The sequence below is a fragment of the Nothobranchius furzeri genome, chromosome 4, assembly GCF_043380555.1.
Source record: "Nothobranchius furzeri strain GRZ-AD chromosome 4, NfurGRZ-RIMD1, whole genome shotgun sequence".
Lineage (NCBI taxonomy): Eukaryota > Metazoa > Chordata > Actinopteri > Cyprinodontiformes > Nothobranchiidae > Nothobranchius > Nothobranchius furzeri.
In genome coordinates, this window is record NC_091744.1 from 83,371,821 (window position 1) to 83,393,234 (window position 21,414).

General features: G+C 41.0%; 1 protein-coding gene across 2 annotated transcripts in view; it reads right to left on the reverse strand.

Moving 5' to 3' along the window:
• necab2 (N-terminal EF-hand calcium binding protein 2) overlaps positions 1-21,414 on the reverse strand; it is a 146,731-nt gene that overhangs the window by 23,989 nt on the left and 101,328 nt on the right. The window contains exon 9 of one of the 2 annotated variants that reach the window (XM_015965211.3): positions 14,732-14,788. The exons of the other annotated variant lie outside the window; for it this stretch is intronic. Within the exon in view, the coding sequence (XP_015820697.3) occupies positions 14,732-14,788 (57 nt within the window). The remainder of the gene's footprint in view (positions 1-14,731; positions 14,789-21,414) is intronic. 2 annotated transcript variants of the gene reach the window in all.

A 21,414-nucleotide genomic window follows, 5' to 3' on the forward strand; every position in this document is an offset into this window, starting at 1 on the left:
AATATTAGCCTCTTACATGCAAATAATGATTTTTAGGAAATTTTTCAAATTTGAAATTTAAATGATCATAAACCACGCCCACTTTGATTGATCATTACCATATTGATAATGTAGTCTTAAGACTCTATAATGATGACAACCACTAAGTTTCGTGCAGATCCATTTAGCCAGTTCAGCAGTATAATTTCTTCCTAGTTATAGCGCCCCCTATTGTTGAATCAAGCTGAAAATCAAGATATACACTTGAATTGACCTTAGGTATGGTGGTTATGAACAGCTTTGAAAAATGTCAAAATCTTTTGAAGTTATACTAAAAAAACTTTTTCATTCCAAAAAAATTATTTTAAAAAATAATATTTAAAAAAAAAGCAAATTATCCAAAATCCCTTCACATCGTTTGGTCAGCCGCTCCTCCTCTCTTGTCAGGCAAAGTTGTGATGTGATTGCGTTTGACGGCCAGGAGGAGTTAATGAAAGTACGTTGGACTTACTATGCAAATTTCTACTAATTTGCATACGTTTTAAACACAGGATGAGATCATTTGTTTGTTTTTTAACGAAAGAAATGGGGAGAAACATCCCATAAACATTTTTTGGGGTACAACAGCGCCACCAATTGGACAAAATTCAAATTTTTTTCTGTGATTGTAGATGTCACTATGACTGATATGAATTGTAACTTTCTGTATAGAATATGTATTTTTCATGAGTAAAAGGGCGACAATGTTTAAAGCCTATAAGCCACGCCCACTTATTAATAATTTTAGAAATATGGCTTAAGGGTCCGATGATAAACATATCTGGCAAGTTCTGTGGAAATCCGTCAAGCCGTTTTGCTGAAACAAACTTTTTGACTCTTTAGCGCCCCCTTTTGGTGAATCCAAACAAAATTTGGTAGATAGGGCTTACCGCTCATACTTTGTAAGGATCTAGAGTCTCATCATGTTATCTTGAAAAATGTTGAAGATATCATCAATTAGGACATGTGCTAGCTAGTGCACTGAATTTGACATGGTGTCGTTAGCTCAATTTTCAATAATTCCGCATTTTTCTTCATCACAACAACTTAGCTTAGTCCATAGATCATAAGTACAAAAATTGAAGTTGATTAAACAAACATTGACATATTGATGATTGAAACTAAGCTTTGTGTTTTTTGCGATCTAGCAAAAAAAAAAAATCTAGTTAAGCGGAAATGGGCGTGGCCATACAAAAAACATGCAAAATTATCCAAGGATCATGTACATATAAAGTTTTTGACTGTGTGACCTACGCTTTGGGAGCTAGTAGCTGAAACGCATTCACCTCCACAATAGCGCCACCTAGGTGACTCCAGGTCCAAATTTTCGAATCTGAGTAGCGGTCAGGATTTTCTACCAGACTACCATGTCAGATTTTTACTGGCATTTACAGGCTCCTGCGCCCGTATAGTATTAGCGGAGAAGAATAATAATGAAAAATCCGTAGAAAAACAATAGGGCCCGTTGGGCTTGGAACCCTAACAATGACTGTAGGTTTTTAGCAGCACAGCCACCTTTGAAATCTCAGGATGATAATGAAAAATTTGACTTTAGACATTTTTATCTGAAAACTGCTTTTCCTCCATCTCAACATTTCATCTTATTCTGAAAATTAAAACATCCCTGTGTAATCGACATATCCTCCAGTTCATTTCCTTTTTCTTAGATTGATGTACTTTTGATTTCAAAGTTAAATATTTGTAGCTTATATCAGAAGAACTTGTTGCTCTCTCCAAACAGACTCGAGTCACTCAACTAAAACATGCACTCTGTTTTCCTACAAATAGATTAAAATAAAAGCGCACAGCTTCCAGCTGTGTCGAGTCTCTTCTGCTGTGTGTGTTTATTTTCTGCTGCTCTTAAACTCTCACATTCATCCCGAGCGTCTGAGTAATGGAAGATCTATATTGCTTCTTTTTGTGCTTTGATCATGGCCAATTAAGTATGCATCGTAAAATGTGCAGGCAGAAAAAAAGACACAGAATGGCTTCAAACTGAAAAACAAGGTCTCTGTGCAGTTAAGCAGTCGGTTAGATAAAAGCCTGCAACAAAAAAGTCAATGAAGTTAAAGAAAAAAAGGGACAATAAAAACAACATCAGAATATATGGAGGTGAAACACACATGCACACGCGCTGAGGGAGCTGTCAGGTCTGCAGGATGAGTGGACTAAATTGTGTAGCAGCAGAGCCAGGAGGAGGAGGAGGTGCAGGGAGTGTGGGCTGTGATTGATTAATGCATGTAGGAGCAGTTATTGAATTTACAGAGAAAATCTCCAGTGCCAGGACTCCAAACAGCCACCAGGGGATTAGAGCCATTCAGGGAACAAGTGCCATCATTTATACATCAAGACGGAGACGGTAAGAAGATTCAGATCTCGTAAAACCACCTCGGCAACAGACCGAGATGCATCCCGCCATGTTTACATAAGAGTTTCTATGGTAACGCATCCAGAAAGTGCAGAACTGAAGCAACTAGAGCTCATTTTAACCAGAAATTTAAAGAGCAAGTCACCCCCTACCAGATTCTTACTCAACTCCCACTTCCTGTTTGAAAAATGCAACAAATGCTGTTGCCTAGCAGACCAAGAGGGCGGAGCCGTTAACAAATACACACACACACACACACAAGCTCATGACAGCATTGTGACATCATAATGTACCAGTTTACATCATAGCATACCTCTTAGCCAATAGCTGTGGCAGATTTAAATTAAAATACAGTGCAGAGTTTTTACCTGACAACGGCACAACACTGCCAGTTTTAGGCAGAATGTTTAAATTTTAACTAAGATGCACTGAAGTGCCAAATTATTGACTACACGTGTCTGCAGCACGATTAGACACTCGTTTATTTAGTTTATCAGCAAAAAAAAAGTTTATTTGGGGGTGACTTGATCTTTAAATAAAAGTTATGAAAGGATTGTGACTTTTTATACCGCTATTTAAAGATTTACTGCTAAGTTATGATGTGACACGCATTCCCAATCTTGGCTGGACACGAAAACTGCTGCAGTTTTTTCACAAAGCACACAGTGATTTAGTCCTTCTGGCTCCTAAACAATGCAAATGCCTGCAGGTGAAGAAGTGTCAGAACAACATACGGGTTTTTACACTACCGGACAGTAAGAGCTGACTTCAAATAATCTAACAAACGTCATCTGGGCTGCAGAAAGGCATCTGGACGGGACAACATTCAGGGATTTTTATAAAAACAAACTTTCATGTAAAATAAGTCAGATGTTTTTAATCTGCCCTGAGTTGTCGCGACGGTAAATTAGACCCATTGAACCTAAAACGGTTTTATTTAGCAGGCTGTAAACATGTTTGTTTTTTATGTGAAGCTGACTTTTTTAAAGAGCAAGTCACTCCAAATCAACATTTTTGTTGCTGATAAACTATATAAATGAGTGTCTGATCGTGCTGCAGACACGTAAAGTCAAAAATTCGTCACTTCAGTGCATCTTAGTTAAAATTTAAATTTTCTGCCTAAAACTGTCAGTGTTGCACCGTCGTCAGGTAAAAACTCAGCACTGCATTTGAATTTAAATCTGCCGTCGCCATTGGCTAAGAAGTACACTATGATGTTAGATGGTACATTATGATGTCACAACGTCGTGAGTGTGTGTGTGTTTGTTAGCGGCTCCGCCCTCTCGGTCTGCTAGGCAACAGCATTTGTTGCATTTTTCAAACAGGAAGTGGGAGTTGAGTAAGAATCTGGTAGGGGGTGACTTGCTCTTTAAACATACGAGTAAATGGAAACCCGCTCCTCTCTGAAACCAGCCCCTAGTGGACGAAGGAGGAACTGCCTGTTGGCTTCACTTTTGGGAGTTTCTGTTAACAAGATTTCTTTCAGATGAAAAGAGGAGAATACTTGTTTTTGGAACAACCCAGCTACGTCTGAACTTCTAAGATCTAAGAGTTGTCCGACCAAACAGCCTCTGCAAAACCAGCTTCAGAAAAACGCTCTCAGATAGAAGAGCCTCATGCAACAAACCAAATGCTAGCTGCAGGGTTGGAGGTCAGAAACCCAAACTGTTGTTCATCTCATCAACACACCAACAGACCTCTGGTTTTAAAGTCGCTGCCTCCTTCAGCTCACCTGAATGTGAACATTTGTTCTTGATAAAAAAAAAAAAAAAAACTTCATTGATCTTAACACTAGAACTACCAGGATTTTCAGCTCTACCAGAGGTAGCCAAATGGCTCCTTGGTTTGAAAATCGCAACTCAATCGATGACAATCAGCTGCCTTTCATTTGTAAACTGGAATGTGGAGGAATGTTGGGGACGCTGAAAATTCTCATGTAGGTTGGCCTCATTTTGTTTGTCTCTTTAGCCCTGGTAGAAAATGACTCACAAGCCCTTTTTTACAAGACACACTGTGCCGGCAAATCAGCGTAACATTACCGCAATAGTGTGTTTTATAAACACGGCGTTTTTTTGCTGCACTTGTTGCGCCTCGCTTGGTAGTAATATTGCGGTAAATGTCTGTCCTGTAAACAGCGATTGCGCCTTGGCACAACAGAGGAAGATGCCAGCAGCGACTCTACCTCCTGAGGAAGTTGAATTCATTTGGAGTCAGGAAGGACGTTTTACTGACTTTCTACTATTCTTTTATAGAGCGTTATGTAACGTGAGGAAATATGGGTTTTCTATCACAAAGGTGGTGTTGGACTCAGCTGTGTCAAAGCTGGGTCGCTGAGAACTTTCACCCACAGATTAAGACCTGAACGCCAGCGAGTCTGGGAGGAAACCATAACATCTGCCACCTGCAGTCTACCAGAAGATGTGTTTACATGAGTTGTACCCAGACCAAGTCAAAACATAAAGTTTAAACTTCTTTTTCTTGATTTTAATGTTAAAGTAACCATTATCATTTTGCTCATTATAAATGTGATTAATCAAATGAATGACTATTTAGCTTTGGGGTAATTATAATGGTTTAATGAATCCATTCTTAAATAATGTTGAGAATGTTTGTTACTGACCTTCACACACACTCAAGCACAAACATTCACACACATCCACACACACCTGCTCACAGTAAACTCCAGACACATTTGATGACGCACGTTTGCTTTGAGAAGAGAAAGGTTTTTGGTAAGTTTTCAGTCTTATGATTGAGTTCGTGTTGGACAACGAGAGAGAACAGACCTGAAAACCAAAGGGGGGGCAGAGCCTGTTGGCTCGTTCTTCCCCCCTTTCACGCTGTTTCTGCCACGCCAGGCAGAATAGCTGAATCGCAACTTCTAACGCAGACTCATTACCGAGTCTTTTGATTTCTGAGTGAATTAACTTAAGAAAGCGCGTCGACAAAACGCTTTACCATCAACGTGTACCGAGGACAACTCTGGACCGGGTCGCAGCGCATCTTTGTCTTTTCTGCCAGCCAAGGTGCCCTGGATGAAACATCCTAAGGTGACGCCCCGGATCCGAAAGAGGGTCCAAAAGAATTCGGTGAGACAGAACACGGTGTTTAGCGTTTTGATGCATCTTTTCCAACTAAGAGCCTAAGTTTATTCAAACCATCACTTTTCACTCAGACACCTGGTTCTTCCTGAAGCAAAATCAGATGCACTCACGCACCCATCCCAGCTCATATCACTCTCACCATCACAACATTCTCAATCTTCATAAATTCATCAGAAGGTCTATTTGAGCCAGAACAGCATATCAACTGTTAAAGAGATTGTCCCACAAAGTTACTAATGTTGATTGTATTTCCTGTTTGTCAATTTTCAAAATCATTAGTTTAATTTGAAGAATTAAAACTGTTAATCCTTCAAACTTGTTTCCTCATTGAACTGTTTTCTATCACAAAGGTGGTGTTGGACTCAGCTGTGTCAAAGCTGGGTCGCTGAGAACTTTCACCCACAGATTAAGACCTGAACGCCAGCGAGTCTGGGAGGAAACCCATATTTCCTCACGTTACATACCCCCCCCCTTTTTGTGACGACATGGTGGTCAAGCACAGGCCACCTGCCGTTACAAACACAATAACGTGATGTACTCGTGAAGGTAGACATCCCAGATGAAGGCAGGAACGATGAAGCGTCACCACAGGTCTCGTGTAGAAGGGAGTCTATCCTGATCAGAAGATTCTAGGTTCGGCTCCTGGCTGGCTCGCCATTAAATGTAGCGTTATGGATTTATGCTCTTTTATGAAAGAGGAACCATGCTACGTATTAATTCGGAATATTAATTTTAATAAATCAATAACCAAATTTTATATTGTTCAGAAGACTCAAAGGTTGTTTTCATCCATAAACTGCCGATAATATCTGAGTGTCTGTGTTTCAGTTCAATGAGGAAACCAGTTTGACGTTTAAAAGTTTTAATTCTTCAAATTAAACTAATGATTTTGAAATTGACAAACAGGAAATACAATCAACATTAGTAACTTTGTGGGACAATCTCTTTAACAGTTGATATGCTGTTCTGGCTCAAATAGACCTTCTGATGAATTTATGAAGATTGAGAATGTTGTGATGGTGAGAGTTGATCTATTGGTGTTCATCACTCCCTTCTTTCTGAGGTCATTTGTTTAAGTGTTGCCATGGAAGCGCGCCCATAGGCAGCCATGATCACTTCCTGGTGTGCTTAATCAGCTCTACTGAGGGAGAAACTAACTGACTGAAGAGAAGGGGGGGAGAGGAGGTTATCTTGTGTTTGTTTAAGTGTAGTTGTTCTTGTTTTTGTTCTTTTGAGTTAAGGTAGGAGGTAAATATGTAAATAGATTGTTTGACACATTTTGTTGAGATGTTGAGATGTACTTTATTGATTGCAGGATTTCAAGCTAATTGTTTCCCCTGCCCATGTCATAATGGCTGGTTCCAAGTTGGCTTTTAAAAGGGTGGATTCGGTACTGTTGTTGTTGATTGCTTGTTAAGGGGAATCCATGCCCCAATGTCATGGATTGTTTGCGTTCAAAGAAAAAGGATAAACAGTCAGAGCTCTGCAACATCCTGGACTCTTGTTTTTTTTCTTCTGTTGACAAACCGCTGGTAACAACCTGAGTGAGTGACAAGGCAGAGGCTCTGTCAGGGCCAAAACCTTACACTAATGTTCTCTTAAAGGGGAACTAGGCAGTTTTGGCTTGCTTTTAGCACCCCCTAGTGTCCATTTGTAGAACCGAAAGCAAAACCTATCTCCTCGCTGTGCGTTCATCTTTTTAACACCTTAATCTAACAGCTGAAATGTCTCCTCAGCCTTCATTGGTGTCTAGAGGAGTGATCATGATAGAAAACATGCTGAAAGCAGACTGCAGCACCAGGTATGTCAGCTCCATTTTCCCCAGCAGAGCGTCAGCCAGGCTGAAGTTGCAAATGGAATATTCTGGCCAGAGGGGGCGATAGGGACTGGGTGGGGGTATCGTAGTTAAAGCTGCTTTGTTTTAATTTGTTAAACATTTTTTTCATTTAGCAGCGTTTAAGAAACTCTTTGGCATCAAGGCAGAAACCGAGAAAACGACGAGGTAAACATTTGCATAAGTCTAACACCAATTCATTTGGTGATTAATCTTGTTGAAACATTGCAGACACACGATGACAGAATATAAAGAATGTTCCTAAAATAATGAGTAAACCAACAAACCCCCTTCAAGTGCATTAGCAGGACGGGTTTCGCTCAGTCAGCACTGTGGGAGAATTATGGGTAATTGAGTTTGTCTGAGCCAAAGCTGCGTTAGATTACGTAATCATTCAGATCATCTATAACTCTGGATTTATTTGACACATCGATCCTGACATACCTCTGAACGTCGGCCCTCGCTGTCTGATCCATTTACATCCGACATGTTTTCATTTTGAGTTCTTTTATTTATTTGGGTCGTTGATCACACGTCTGCTTTCCCTGCTGGTGTTTTATTTCTTCACACATCCTCCTGCAGCTATAACTTCTTTATTCAATGATTTTGTTCAATGCACAGATTTGAAAATGTGATGTTTGTCCATGCAAACTCATTCACTTGGGTTTTACCGTCAATGGATGGAATAAAGTTTACTTTGAATGAAGCCGTCCTTCAGAAGGAGTCCAATCTGTGAGGACGGAGATGCTGAGCTGTTCTAGGTGTCGCATTTAACAAAGCCCAAGGAACTCTGTTGACTTCACAAATATAGAAAAATGTCTCCTGAACAGAGTCGAGTGTCTTATTTCTTAAAACTGGGGAGAAATTAATCCCCAACCTACAATAACGATTAAACCTTCAGTAAACTCTTCTGCTGTTGAACTAGCTCCGCCCGCTGGTAAAGAGTGGTACTGCAGGACGTGAAAAGCACTGAAATGTAAACAAACCTCACAATGTTGATTCTTTAACAGTGGCGTGTCTAGATCTATTAAAATGGGGTGGCCCAGGTGAGGCACAACTTTGTGCATGGGTGGCACCAATGGTTATGCTTTTTTTGTTTTACTCTCAAGCCTTTTGTAGACAATGAAAAGCCTATTTAAAGGTAAATTAGAGTGGTGGCACCTGGGGTGGCCAATCAGATTCCAAGGGTGGCATGTGCCACCCCAGGCCACTCCCTGGACACGCCCCTGTTCTTTAAAGGACCCGTGTGTGAAATCCATGAAAATCACGATGAAATACTGCGACACTTTAGCACCGTGCAGTTCAGAGAAAGACTTGCGGCTACGGTGGCCCACTCATGAGTTTGACTGTATAATCAGTTTCCAACCTGTGTAGCCTAAGTATGAACAGTCTATGAGCCTAACCCACACAAAGCTTAAAGCTAGCTACTCGACCTCTGTTTGATCAGCCTACAAGTTCTGAAAGAAGCGAGCTATTTCTGTTCTTGAAGCGGTCACCATTCACACACGGAGGAGGGGTGACGTCAGCTGGGAGGCCAGGTGTTGTGAGAAATTGTGTTACCCTGAATTATTCTGCCCCCCGTGTCGGGAGATCGCACTTCTGGCTATTTTCACAAAATTTGTGATAAACCTTTACGGTAAAATTATGTGATGTAATGTAATAATGCTATTCTTGTGATTTTTTTTATCTGTATTTCCTCCTAAAAACAATAAAAAAGATACAGTAAAAACATTCTTGTTCACTCTTTTGCAGCAAGCATATTTATCTTTGTTGAAAGTTATGTAAAAAGATGTAATCTCGCTCAGTTTAACATCTTTCATTTGAGAGTTTAGTCCTCATAATGGACAGTAAGTTCTGTGGATTTGGAAATATTTGCTCTTGACTGCCTGAGGCAAACAGAATATTTCAGGGGAACATAATTTCCCACAACACCCGCTTCACATGGATCATGGCGCCTCGGTGTAAACAAACTGGCTGCCGCTACCAGCGTATATGGATATGGAGCGACCGCTGGCTGATTGTCAACCACGGCTGGTGAAGGAGGGTTGGTGAGCCGGGGACACGCTGGAGATCAAGTAAACAATACTGACGTATCCACCAGCTAATCGTGGCTCACGGGCGGCGTGGTGGAGACGGGCGTCACGAGCTACTAGTTAGCCATGGCTGGACCCGGGGAGACGCTGTGTGTGCTGCGTGTAAACTCCCACAGATTACCAGCAGGAGGAGACCCAAGTCTAAAGGTAACGTTTGAGAAGAAGCCCTCTGTGTCGGAGCGTCTGTGTAACGCGTGGAGAACTACATCGCTGTTATTAAAGTGTTGCAGAGATAAAGTAAACAACGCTGATTTAGCCACTGGCTAGCGGACGAACGCTGGAGCACCACCTCACCCCTGCCACGTGGACCTCAGGGGATAAACCATCAACCCTGCTCAATGGCCAACTTTCCTCGCGGGGTCACCCATAAAGACAGTGGAAGGGTTCATGATCCTCTTCTCAATCAATCAATCAAAGCTTTATTTATAAAGCGCCTTCCACAACCCTGTCAGGAAGCCCAAGGCGCTGAACATGGAACAGTACAAAGTTAAATAAAGTGAATAAATCAGAAAAATAAAAGCAATTCAAATTACAGAATACAAATTACAAAAAAGGTGAAACATTCTAGTAGAAGACAAATGTGTAAAACAAGGGAAAAAGTGAACCAATGAAAACTGTGAGATAAAGTCAACATAAAAGAGGGCCAAATTCAAACATGTTCAGGAAACGCCAAGCGGAGGAGGTGGGTTTTTAGGCGACTCTTGAAGACTGGCAGAGATGGGGACAGCCTAACTGAGGGTGGCAACTGGTTCCATAGTGACGGTGCTAGGACTGAGAAAGCCCGGTCCTCACGAGTACGACACCTAGAACGAGGGACAACGAGCAGGCCTTGGTCAGAGGAGCGCAGAGCGCGTGATTTTGGCCTAAAGCACCCATCAGGATTAGTACCTTCACCAGAAACCTGCAGTCCTCTACATGTCTGCTGCCCCCTGGTGGCAAGGGCTCATTTCGTTCATTTATTATCGTTATATTGTTTAAGAATTGTATGATAAAATAAAGCAGTTTATTTTTTGTGTTAAATTAACTCAGACGATGAAGAGTTCGGGTTAAAAGACTAGGTGACACGTCTTTTTGGTCTTTAAAAAGAAAGTTTGCAGATTTCTGTCCCATGGTGAGCTGCCGCAGGCGTGAGAACATATTTGTTAGATGTGAAAAGTGGATTTATTTTTATGTTATTTATGAACAACTTTTAGGTTTCAGGAGATTCTCTTCTCTTAGGCTACTAAAGCAGATGGTTTTGTAACTTATTTGTGTTCCAGGCAGTTTAGCCGAGACTAAACCTTCTGTTTCATCTAAAATGGATTCACATGAACTAAAACACAGGCAGTAAATGGGACTGGACCATAAACTTCAGTGTAATTCCTAAAAACTTTCCTAGAAAAATAAAACCAACCCTAATAAGTGAAGTTTGGTCTGACTGAGTTTTATTAAAGTACAGGATCCAGATCCAACCAGAGCGGCTGAAGCCTGAAGGAAACCTTCTCAACCCGCTGGAGCTCCTGAACGGGTTTCCTGTTGAATAATTCTGCTTTCCCCTAGAATAAACACAGCTGTGCAAAGACAACACAGGCAGGAAAATGCACAAAGATACGTTTCAGCAGCACCCTGGAGCTTAGACTTCCTCTCTCGCATCATTTCTATTATCGTTCTTTTATTGCTTTATAATCTGTCCCTTGATCTCACCCACCCCTTTATTTTCTCTTTTCTGATGTCGCTCTCCAACTCCAGCCTCTCTCTGTTGTTGCTTATTTTCCTCGACTTGCCTCTCCAGGATAAGACAACAGGCAGGATACAGTGGGTGTGATTGATGTCTCCTACTTCACCTGGAATAAAAATCCCCATCAGCTGACTGCTGGCGAGTAACACCTACGCGCTAATCCCCATACACGGTTTAACAGGTCCTCTGTCATGCAGGGCGACCGGGGGGGAGACGAGTGGGAGGGGGGAGAATTGGTTTGACAGACGGCTGAAAGAGGAAAGGAGGTGACGGGTAATCACATCGGAGTCATTCTCCCGGTGGAGAATGGAAGGTCAGGAGGCCTCGGCGCCAGAGGAAAAGGGATGCAATTACATAAAAGTGATGCAGAGCATGACCTTGTTAAGAGAAATCCACGTTTAGCAGCAGGAGTCAGGCAGGCCAACGGACCCGTACTCTCCAGAAGAAACAAGGAGGGGTGAGAGGGTGAGATGGAAGGGTGAGGGTGAGGGTAAAGGTGAGCGGATGAAAAATAACCCTCTCTGCTACTCCTGATTTATTTGGTTTCAGGTAAAAAAGAAACAAGCGACTGAATAAAATAAAACCAGGTTTATGCGTCAGCCTGAAAACAGCGAAGCTCGTCTCTTCTGCAGAGAAAATGGAAACGATGGAAGAAAGAATCGTTGGTTTGTCTGCCGAGGTTTGGTTTGCTGCAATAGGAGCACGTCATTTCTGGATTTAATCTCTGGATGATAGTTAGGAGACGACACATCTGCACATTTGAAAAAGAAAGTAATGGATTAAATATTTAACATCACATCAGTGGTTGTTGAACCTGTTATAAGGCGAATCTGTGTAAATAATGCCCAAACCAGAACAAGAATCACAGGATTTTAAACTAAAATCATCCCTAAACGAATTAGCTGTAAATATTTGAGTCTTTTCTTCTGACATTTATTCATTTGTTCTTTAGAAGATTAAGAGATTTGGAGAAGAATTGTTGTTTTAAACTTTTATTTTATTTTTTTTATAGTCTGTTTCAGGTTGCCCGCCTTTATTCAGCCTCCAGCATCCTTTAATAAATCATCATAATTAGTAATTCAGTCATTAATTGGATAAATCTGCCCCCATCATCCTGATCTGTAGTCCTGGGTTTGTTGCTTAGTAACACTTTAAATGGTCCCAGAACTGTTTCCATGCATCCAGCAAACTGTCCTCTCCACAAGCTGTTACCACGGTCACTTCCTAGATTCCTTCAAAATAAAACACCACTTAAAATTTACTACGGCTTTTAAATCACCTTCAGAAACAACATAGTCTGGCACTGGGAGATCCAGAACATCTTCGATTATACAAACTAATGAAACTCAACAAATAATAATAAATAATCAACAAAGCAGCCACATAATCAGACTTTGACCTGAACCACTGGTTCTGATCTTGTTGGGAAACATTTGGGTTTCGGGCTACGTGAGCTTTAAACCCTCATGTGACTGATCCAAAATAAGTGTGAGGGTCCAGCTGGACCTGTGCTGCTCACCGTCTCACGTTCCTCTCCTCAGCCATGTTCTAATAATAGGTTAAAAAGAAAAAAGCCAAACAATAACAGCAACCTTTTTGCGTCTGTAGCCATGACAACAAGGCAATTTAGTCCGCCTCTCACAGCTTCCCAGCAGCTAATGGGAAGGGATAAGTGGGCAAAAGTGCAATATGTGATCATCACACGGGCCTCCTGCAGACAGAAGACCTGGGGCCAGAGGCAGAAACGCGTAAAAACACGTCCTCCTGCTTTTCTCTGCATCACGATCAAACGTGAGACTCTCAGGAACTCGGACCGGGTCAGTTCAACACGGGGATGCTTCTGAAAACATCAGTTCTGTCTTTTAATCTCATTTGCCTGTAAAAGTTTACTTTCACCCAAACCGGATTATTTCTTCAGGTTTTAGCCGTTAACGTGGAAAATCCCTGCGATTAGAATCGTTTTAAAACGGGTCCGGCTGTGATTACGGTCTTTCAGTTCAGAAGTAATTTTGTCTCTAAAATGAAAATTTTCACGATAAAAAAAATCTGAACGGTTCCATAAGAATAACCAGATAATGGGCTGCAGCGAGGCGCCGGAGTGTGCGCACGCACGGCCGATATTTAGACTAATTCAACTTCTGGGTGGTCAAATGGACGGCGTCTGTTCTTCAGCTCTTAAAAAATGAAAACCTTCACACGACAGCTGTACTGGACTTATTGTTTTGGAAAGGTACCCCAGGAACCCGACAAGTTCTGCTCCGGTGCTTTAGCCGGTCTTTTCTGCTCCCCACGGCTCCTACTTCCTGTGCAACACATTCTCACTCCCAGCGCGTCAAAAACAAACGCTTGGTCAGCCACCCTCCGCGTCAGACCCCGACGCCAAAAGTGCCCTTTTTCGTTACTTACGTGCGAAAAAGGGTTTTTCCCTTATTTGACTGCAGATCCCAATGCAGCGTTACACTGACGCGATGGGATGTCCGCAGCCAGGGCACCAAACAAGCTCATTGTACCTCACCCTAACCTTATCCTCTTGTTATTTAACCTTCCCCTCACCCCTATCCTAACCTTAACCATCTTGCTAGCGAACACGTTAGTGATGTGTCGATCGCTCTAAAAGCCGGCTCTATGAAGTGAACGGCGGGAGCCGCCTCGTCATTGGTCGAGTTTGGACCAAGCCAACGCGAGGGGGAGGTTTCAACTACCAAGGTGGAGGTTAAAAGTAGAGGGTATGTGTAACCTCCCCCTCGCCAGATGGTATGTTCTAACGTTCCCCTTGGGCGGCAAATATGAAAATTCACAGTCAGAATGCATGGGAAACAGACGCTTGATCACAGTGAGAGTAACGTTTTAGGTAGCAAGAGGGTTAAGGTCAGGATGAGGGAAGGTTATAAATAGTGAAACATTAAGGTTTAGGTGCGGTTAAACGAGCCGGTTCAGTGCCGCATCAGCGGACATCTCATCACGTCAGTTTTACGCTGCATTGGGATCTGCAGGCAGAAAAGGGGAAAACCCCTTTTCGCACATAAGTAACGAAAAAGGGCACTTTTGGCGTCTGGGGTCTGACGTGGAGGGTGGCTGACCAAGCGTTTGTTTCCGACGCTTAGGGTGTGAGAATGTGTTGTCCTGTAACAGGAGCGCCAGAGCTTTTTTTTTTTTTAATTCCACAAAAACCGACTCAAGACATTCAAACTGGACCGCAGCAGATTCATAGGAATGAGTATTTTTACCTGCACATAACTTTTCATGGTATTTACTGTAGTTTTGGAGACTTCACAGCAAACATAATGGAGTTGTACCACAAAAGATCGAGCAGGTTATTTCCTCTGCAGGCGTTTCAGCAGGCAGACATTATTATTATTTCTGATTCTTCAGGTCTAGACGGCCAAACAAGACATGAGTTTCATGGGAAATAATTCAAAAATCCCATTTATGATCCGTTCACGAGGCCGTTATGACTGTAGGAGGGTGCAGCTTGTGTCGGAGGCACGTCTGGAGTTTTTTTTCTTATTATTTTTATTAGACCAAGATGCTGATTCAGGAATTGTGTGCTGCTGCATAACTCTCAACATTTATTCATTCAGTGTGTGGTCTACTTACTGCGCTGGGGGTGCCATCTGTATCGGTTAGTCTCTGGTGCAGATCAAACCAGACCGTCTGTAAACAGAAGCACAACAACAACAAGAGCAGCGACACGTCAATCAACGAGACCAGAGACAGCAACAACTACAGCAGCAGCAGCAGCAGCAGCGAGGCGTGCACGTCAGGCAGTCACAGCAGGAGGTAGCGCACAAGCAGGAGAGCATGAAGGGGTTTGGTAGGTAACAAAAACCATCCCACAACACGACTCGGAACGAGACTAAAACACGAGCCAGCAAAAGGCACTTGATTCAAATGAAGTTCTTCAAAGGCAAAAATCAGGAAACAAGAAAAATATGAGTAACCGAAACGGTAAAAATGAGCTTTAAAACATTTAAAACTGAGAAAAGCAGAATGTGATGTAAGAAAAGCTTCCCTCTGTTGGATGATTAGCTGCTTTTGAGAGCAAGTAGAAAAACCTGAAGGAACTTTTCGTTTCTAACTCTGATCTGTTTTTGTTGGAGGTCCTTTTTTAAACGTCTTAAAGGACAAAAACACGAAGCATAAAAGTGCACAAGCAGCAGAAATTAGCATGAAAAAGACGAGTAGGACTTCAGAGCCAGACTCTCTGGACTTGAGAAGCTGCTGGGAACAAAAAGATCGAGTGGATCGAAGTGATTAATGGTTTTATTTGTTATCGAAGGGCTTTTATATTCTCCGCCTGATTTTACAGAGCCGCTGCGGCGAGGCTCACCGGGGAAATATGATCTCTGAGCGCTTCTCGTCACTTCTGGCTGCAGTGCTGAAACTTGAACGATTTTTAACTGAACATCAGCTAAAATGGCCTGTTGTAGAGTCCAGCCTGGGTGTGAGCAAACCCCGGACCCGGATTTCTGCATCACTCTGGAACAGGATGTTTTTGATCGTAGAACAACGGTAGTTTAGTAAAGTACAGTTTCTCCTTTTGAAAGGACAGACGTTTCAACATTTTATATGCTCAAAAAAGGTGAGTGGGCTATGCTCAAGACAGGATGATCATCAGTGGTGTCTAACCCTGGTCCTTTAGGGCTCCCGTCTAGCGTGTTTTGGCTGTTTTCCTGCTCCAACACACCTGACCTAATGCATCACCTGTTCATCAGCTCTGCAGAAGCCTGTTAATCACCTGCTGGTTAAATCGGATGTTTTGGAGCAGAAAAACCTCCAAAAAGTGCAGGATGGTGGCCCTGGAGGACCAAAAAGCAAATAACTTCAATGGATAACTGGAGTGCCTGAAGCACAGCATCACATTTAACACATAAATAAAAAATCGTCAAGTTTAAAAAAAATCTTCTGCTGAAAAATGGCAGAACAAAAGTTTTAATCCACAATTTAAAGATTTTAAGTAAATATCCGACATCGTTGGTAATGTAAACACTTAGCAGGAGGTCGTGTGTGATAAATATAGAAAATTTATTATTTATTCATTTATTTTAGAAGCAGGACATTTTTCTCAGGTAGCTAAGGTACTTCCTGCTGAAGCAACTGTCCCACTCCCATCCTCTTGAAGTTGAAGCCATTCCTGTGAAGCTAATGTCAGCTAGCTGTGGAGGACGCCTTCATGTCTGAAGTCCAATAATTAACTAATCTCCACTAATTAGAGACAAATCATCAGGTTGTAGGTCAGATGTTGCACACAGAGAATCTGCTGAGATTATTTCACTAGTGATGCGACGTTCACGAACGAATCGAATCTTTTCAAAGTGAATGATGAGAGCCGAGTCCCTGCAGAGAGCCGTTCATCTTAACAAACCTCCCTGGAAGTCGCTCAAACCCCACCCACTGCTGTGACGGACGTAGGAGGAACCATAGATATGTATGTAACACATGTTTAAATACATATCTATGGGAGGAACGCTACCCAACCCCGTGCGCCCTCACGGACACCGCAGGAAAACGGGGGTTCCAGCTTTAGACCCTCTTGGAACCGACGCCTGTAGATATGCAGCGGTTGCCAACCCTTCCAGTCTTGAGATACTCCCAGGTCACGACAGTTTATTGGCATCAGCGAGACCCTGAAGGGGGTCGTGACGGTTCAGCTTTTATTCTGAAGGAACCGTTGCAGCAGGTGGAACATGCAACAGATTTAATCCAGCTTGTCGTTGGGTTCTTTCGGCTTTAAGAGGCAAGCTACGGATTGGCCACTCCGATAACTTCTCTAGAACGCTTTGAACTCAAGTTAAGATGACGTGGGGCATAGTTTTACAATATGGATGTTTTGATTTATGGTCGAATCAGAATTTGACAACGAAAAGGGGATTTACCAAGCACCAACAAAACCACGCCTCGCGTCAGATCTGGAAGGTTCTGATTGGATCAGAAAAAGGAAATGTGTCATGTGACTTTTAGCTTTACGTGTGATCAGTCTAGTGTAACATTTAAAGTTATATTACTTATTAAAATACTATCATAGGATTATAATATCAAGTAATTAATATTCTCGTTTCACAGATTGAACCTTGAGTCTTCTGATTATGTGATTATTATTTAATAGAGAAATAGTTCTGATTCTAAAAGATACAGATCTATGGGAGGAATGCCGCCCAACCCCGTGCGCCCTCACGGACACCGCGGGAAAACGTTGCTCGATACCCCCCGCTCTCTTGGCTTTACTTTATTCAAAGGAGCCAGCTTTTTGAGTTAAACGACCGACTAATGGGCGGCTCCCATGATAGAGCCATACATCCCATCACTAGATTTCACGACTAATTTCAGTGAAATCGACACAAACCTTACGGAGTTGGTTGATTGTGTGGTTATCGTCATTAACCCTTTAGCCGAGCTTTGCTTGTTTGTTTTGCTTGACGTCGAAGTTAAAGCATTAAAATCCATCCAGCTCTGCTAGCACACACATTTACTCCAAATCCTCAGATTTCAAACTGAATCTCATGCATCTGATGAGCGGTGAGGCGTTCTGGTCTACAACAACAAACTGAGTAACTGAGTTTTTTTCATTGATCCACTTTCTACTCTCTTTAGACAAATATTCTTAAACTTCACCTGAAACTTTACCAAAACCAAACCAGAAACACAACCTTTAACCCTCTACTTGAGCATGACTCGGATTATTTCTCTAATAAATGATGGTAACCATGATGATGTTTGCAGACAAAGACACAGCTGGGAGAACTTCATATAAACACTGATTAGAGACGTTTTGGTGGTGGGGGTGGGGGGATTAATCAGGACACAATTAAAACAGCTCCTCAGATGGATGTCAGCAGAGCCAGGTGGGCCTGACATCACCACAACGGCGTGCAATGACGAGACGTTGATTTCCACTTTTCTCCTCCACTTTCACAGCCTGTGAGTCAGAGCTACACAAACAACATCTGAGCTGCAGGTTTCTGCACAGAGGCGACGATGAGGAACACAGTTTGACTGCACGCCATCACACACACACACACGCACGCACGCACACACATACACACACACACACACACACACACACACACACACACACACACACGACTCTACCACTGACTCTGTTTGCTCTGCAACGTTGATGTTTTATCTCCACAAATAACACAAGTCTGGAGGAGTTCTGCTGTGTGGTGGAGTTGCTAATGCTAATGGTTAGCTTCTACTAGCTGGGATATTCTCTGCTGTTTCCTGGACGCTAAACCAACAACAGCCTTCCCCGTCGTGAGTCAGATGGGTGATTCCATGAATGTTAGTGACAGTGTGATGTAGATCTGTCAGGATTTTCTATCCTAGAGTTTCACCGACTGTTTTCTATCAGAAGCTACTGCAGGAGATAGGTGTAGGAGACTATTTTCATGTTCAGCCTGCATGAAACACTCAGTGACCTGTTACAATCAGAAATAAACATTAAAACATGGCTTTTCAGTGAACAACACTTAAACCTTAAATTCTTCTAGGTGTGGACACCAATAAATAAAAGTACTCCTTACTGCTTTATATTTAAGTACTAATTTTCTTTTCTGATTAGTTATTGGATGATTTAAAAAAAACATGAATGAGTGCCGATTAAAGGCTGGACTTCACTGCTTAGCAACAGAAAATGTCAGAAAAGAAAAGAAACAGCTTTTGCAACGGGTGCCTGGAGGTCCAAACAGGGTGTGCAAAATGTGCTTTCCCCCCCACAGAATCACCAGGAGGTAACATAAAATGTATGTTCTGCCCTCTTTCTACCAGGAATTAACACTAAACATGACTTAAATTTCATAAAAGGTCTACTTTCTTGAAAAGGCTTGCCAAAATAAAAGCATGCTCCTAAAGCACAATGTGACAAAGTTACATTAATAGTTTTGATTACATCTCAATTGAAATCTCTCATAAACAATTCCAACCAATATGTTCATCAGATCGATATATGCAAATATATGCAATATATATATATATATATATATATATATATATGTGCAATATATATATATATATATATATATGCAATATATATATATATATATATATATATATATATATATATATATATATATATATATACACAATATATATATACATACATAATAGTTTTGATTACATCTAAATTGAAATCTCTCAAACAATTCCAACCAGTATGTTCATCAGATCGATATATGCAAATATATGCAATATGTATATATATATATATATATATATATATATATATATATATATATATATATATATATATATATATATATATATATATATAAAATCACAAATAAAATGTACAATAAAATAAAAAAAACACTAAAGGACTAAATAAAATAAATTATTTTAGGAAATTACAAAAAAAAGCTGCTGTAGATAAATGATGTACAAACTGTTTTTTATTATATTTTTGCATTAAAGTGCAGTTACACTCATCTCTAACTGGTCAACTAAGTGGATTCCAGATGGAACTGTTTAATTCTAAAGTGTCATTTCTCTTGCGGTTGTGCAGAATCAGCAGCAGGGCACTGTTGCCTTGTACGTAGACGGCTGTGGGTTTGAATCCCAGCTGCAGTATGACTGCGTAACGCGTGGGTTTTCTCTGGGTTGTCCCTGGAATGGACTGGAGACGTGTCCAGGTTGTCCCCCGACTGAGAGATTATTCACAGGTGGACGAATCAGCAGCTTTCAGTTTTGCTTTGGAGCTTTTGAAGTCAGATTTTTGGAGACGTTTCCATCTTGAATCTCGACTGAAACAGATTATTTTTATTAACTACGGCTGCTTTCCATTTAAAGGCGTTTTACTCAGAACAATCAGACTTCACCACTCTTTGCCATGGAAAACTCTAAAAAGGAACATCCGTTTGACAGATCTGTTAAACCCAACCTTGTAGGAGGAAAAATGTTCCTTTATTTCACAAAAAAAGAAAACACCAAATTCAGCGTTTTTAGTATTCCGCCCTTGCATCGCACGCTCCAGATGGGATGCTTTAATAAAAACCTACAGAACTGAGACCTTGGCTGCAGAAGAGAAACACATTCCCTTGTTTGCAGCACCCGGAGAGCGATAAACAAAAACAGTTTGCAGGAAAAGAGCAGGAACAGCTAAACGTAGAAGTGACTCCACGCCGTGAGCTTGTTCCTTCAGCAGGTAACAGGATTCCCGACGTGTTATCAGAGCAGCGACGCCGACACAAGGAACTCTGTGAGCGTCTCAGTGTGCAACTGGCCACTTATTCATTCAGTAAACAATCGGTGATTGGCTCTGAAGCGTGGTAAAACCATCCCCTCTTCCAGACACCTGCGCTGATCTGAAAACAGCTACAAAGGTTCGCTGTGGCAGGAATGTGTTTTTGCTGCAGCTCGTCTGAAAGTATAATGTAAAAAACAAAATCTATTCTTCTGTGGATTCATTTCTTCTGCTCTAGAGGAATAATTCTGTGTTTTCAGCCTCGTTTGTGTGAAATCCTTTAACGTCAGAGAGAAATGATAAATGTTGCAGCATAAAACCCTCAAAAATATAGAAAATTTAATAATTAAAACGTCAAAAAAATTCTAACCATTGCAAAGTTTTCATCTTATTTGTTGCTTAAAATCTTGCTGCTGGCGTGTTCAGTGACAATAAAGGCCTTCGATTATCCTCATGCCAAACCAACAATGACCTCAAGTGTGTGTGTGTGTGTGTGTGTGTGTGTGTGTGTGTGTGTGTGTGTGTGTGTGTGTGTGTGTGTGTGTAATCCTGGGTTATTTAAGTTAAAACTTTGAATATTTTAAACATTCATTAAGTTGTGAAAAAGTTAAAGCTCTACAAAGCTGATTAATCAAATATTATCCATTTAATATTGTTAATAAAAACAGAAAAACAAGAAAAAGAAGAAAACTAGACAAAAATATTAATTAAAAAGAAGAATGTAAACCTAAAATGTGGAAACTCAAATTTTTCAGGCATCTTTAAAACATTTTACTGAAATAAATACAATGAAAACAAAACTTTTGTTGAAATAAAAGTGAATTTCCATATTTTTAGGTAACTACTATTAGATTATTACTAAATGCACGAAAGTCTTCATTTGAGTGTTTTTATCTTTTAAAACTACAGAAGAAAAAAACTCTAAAAAATGTGGAAGAGTTTGAATAAAAAGATTGACGCCTTACTTTAATGTTACCTTCATATAAAATATGTTAATGCTTTATTAATTTACATTATTGTTTATTTATTGTCTCAATAAAAAGTACATTAAATTAAAGTGCAGAAGTTAAGGACTTCAGCTTTATTTAGATAAAACTTC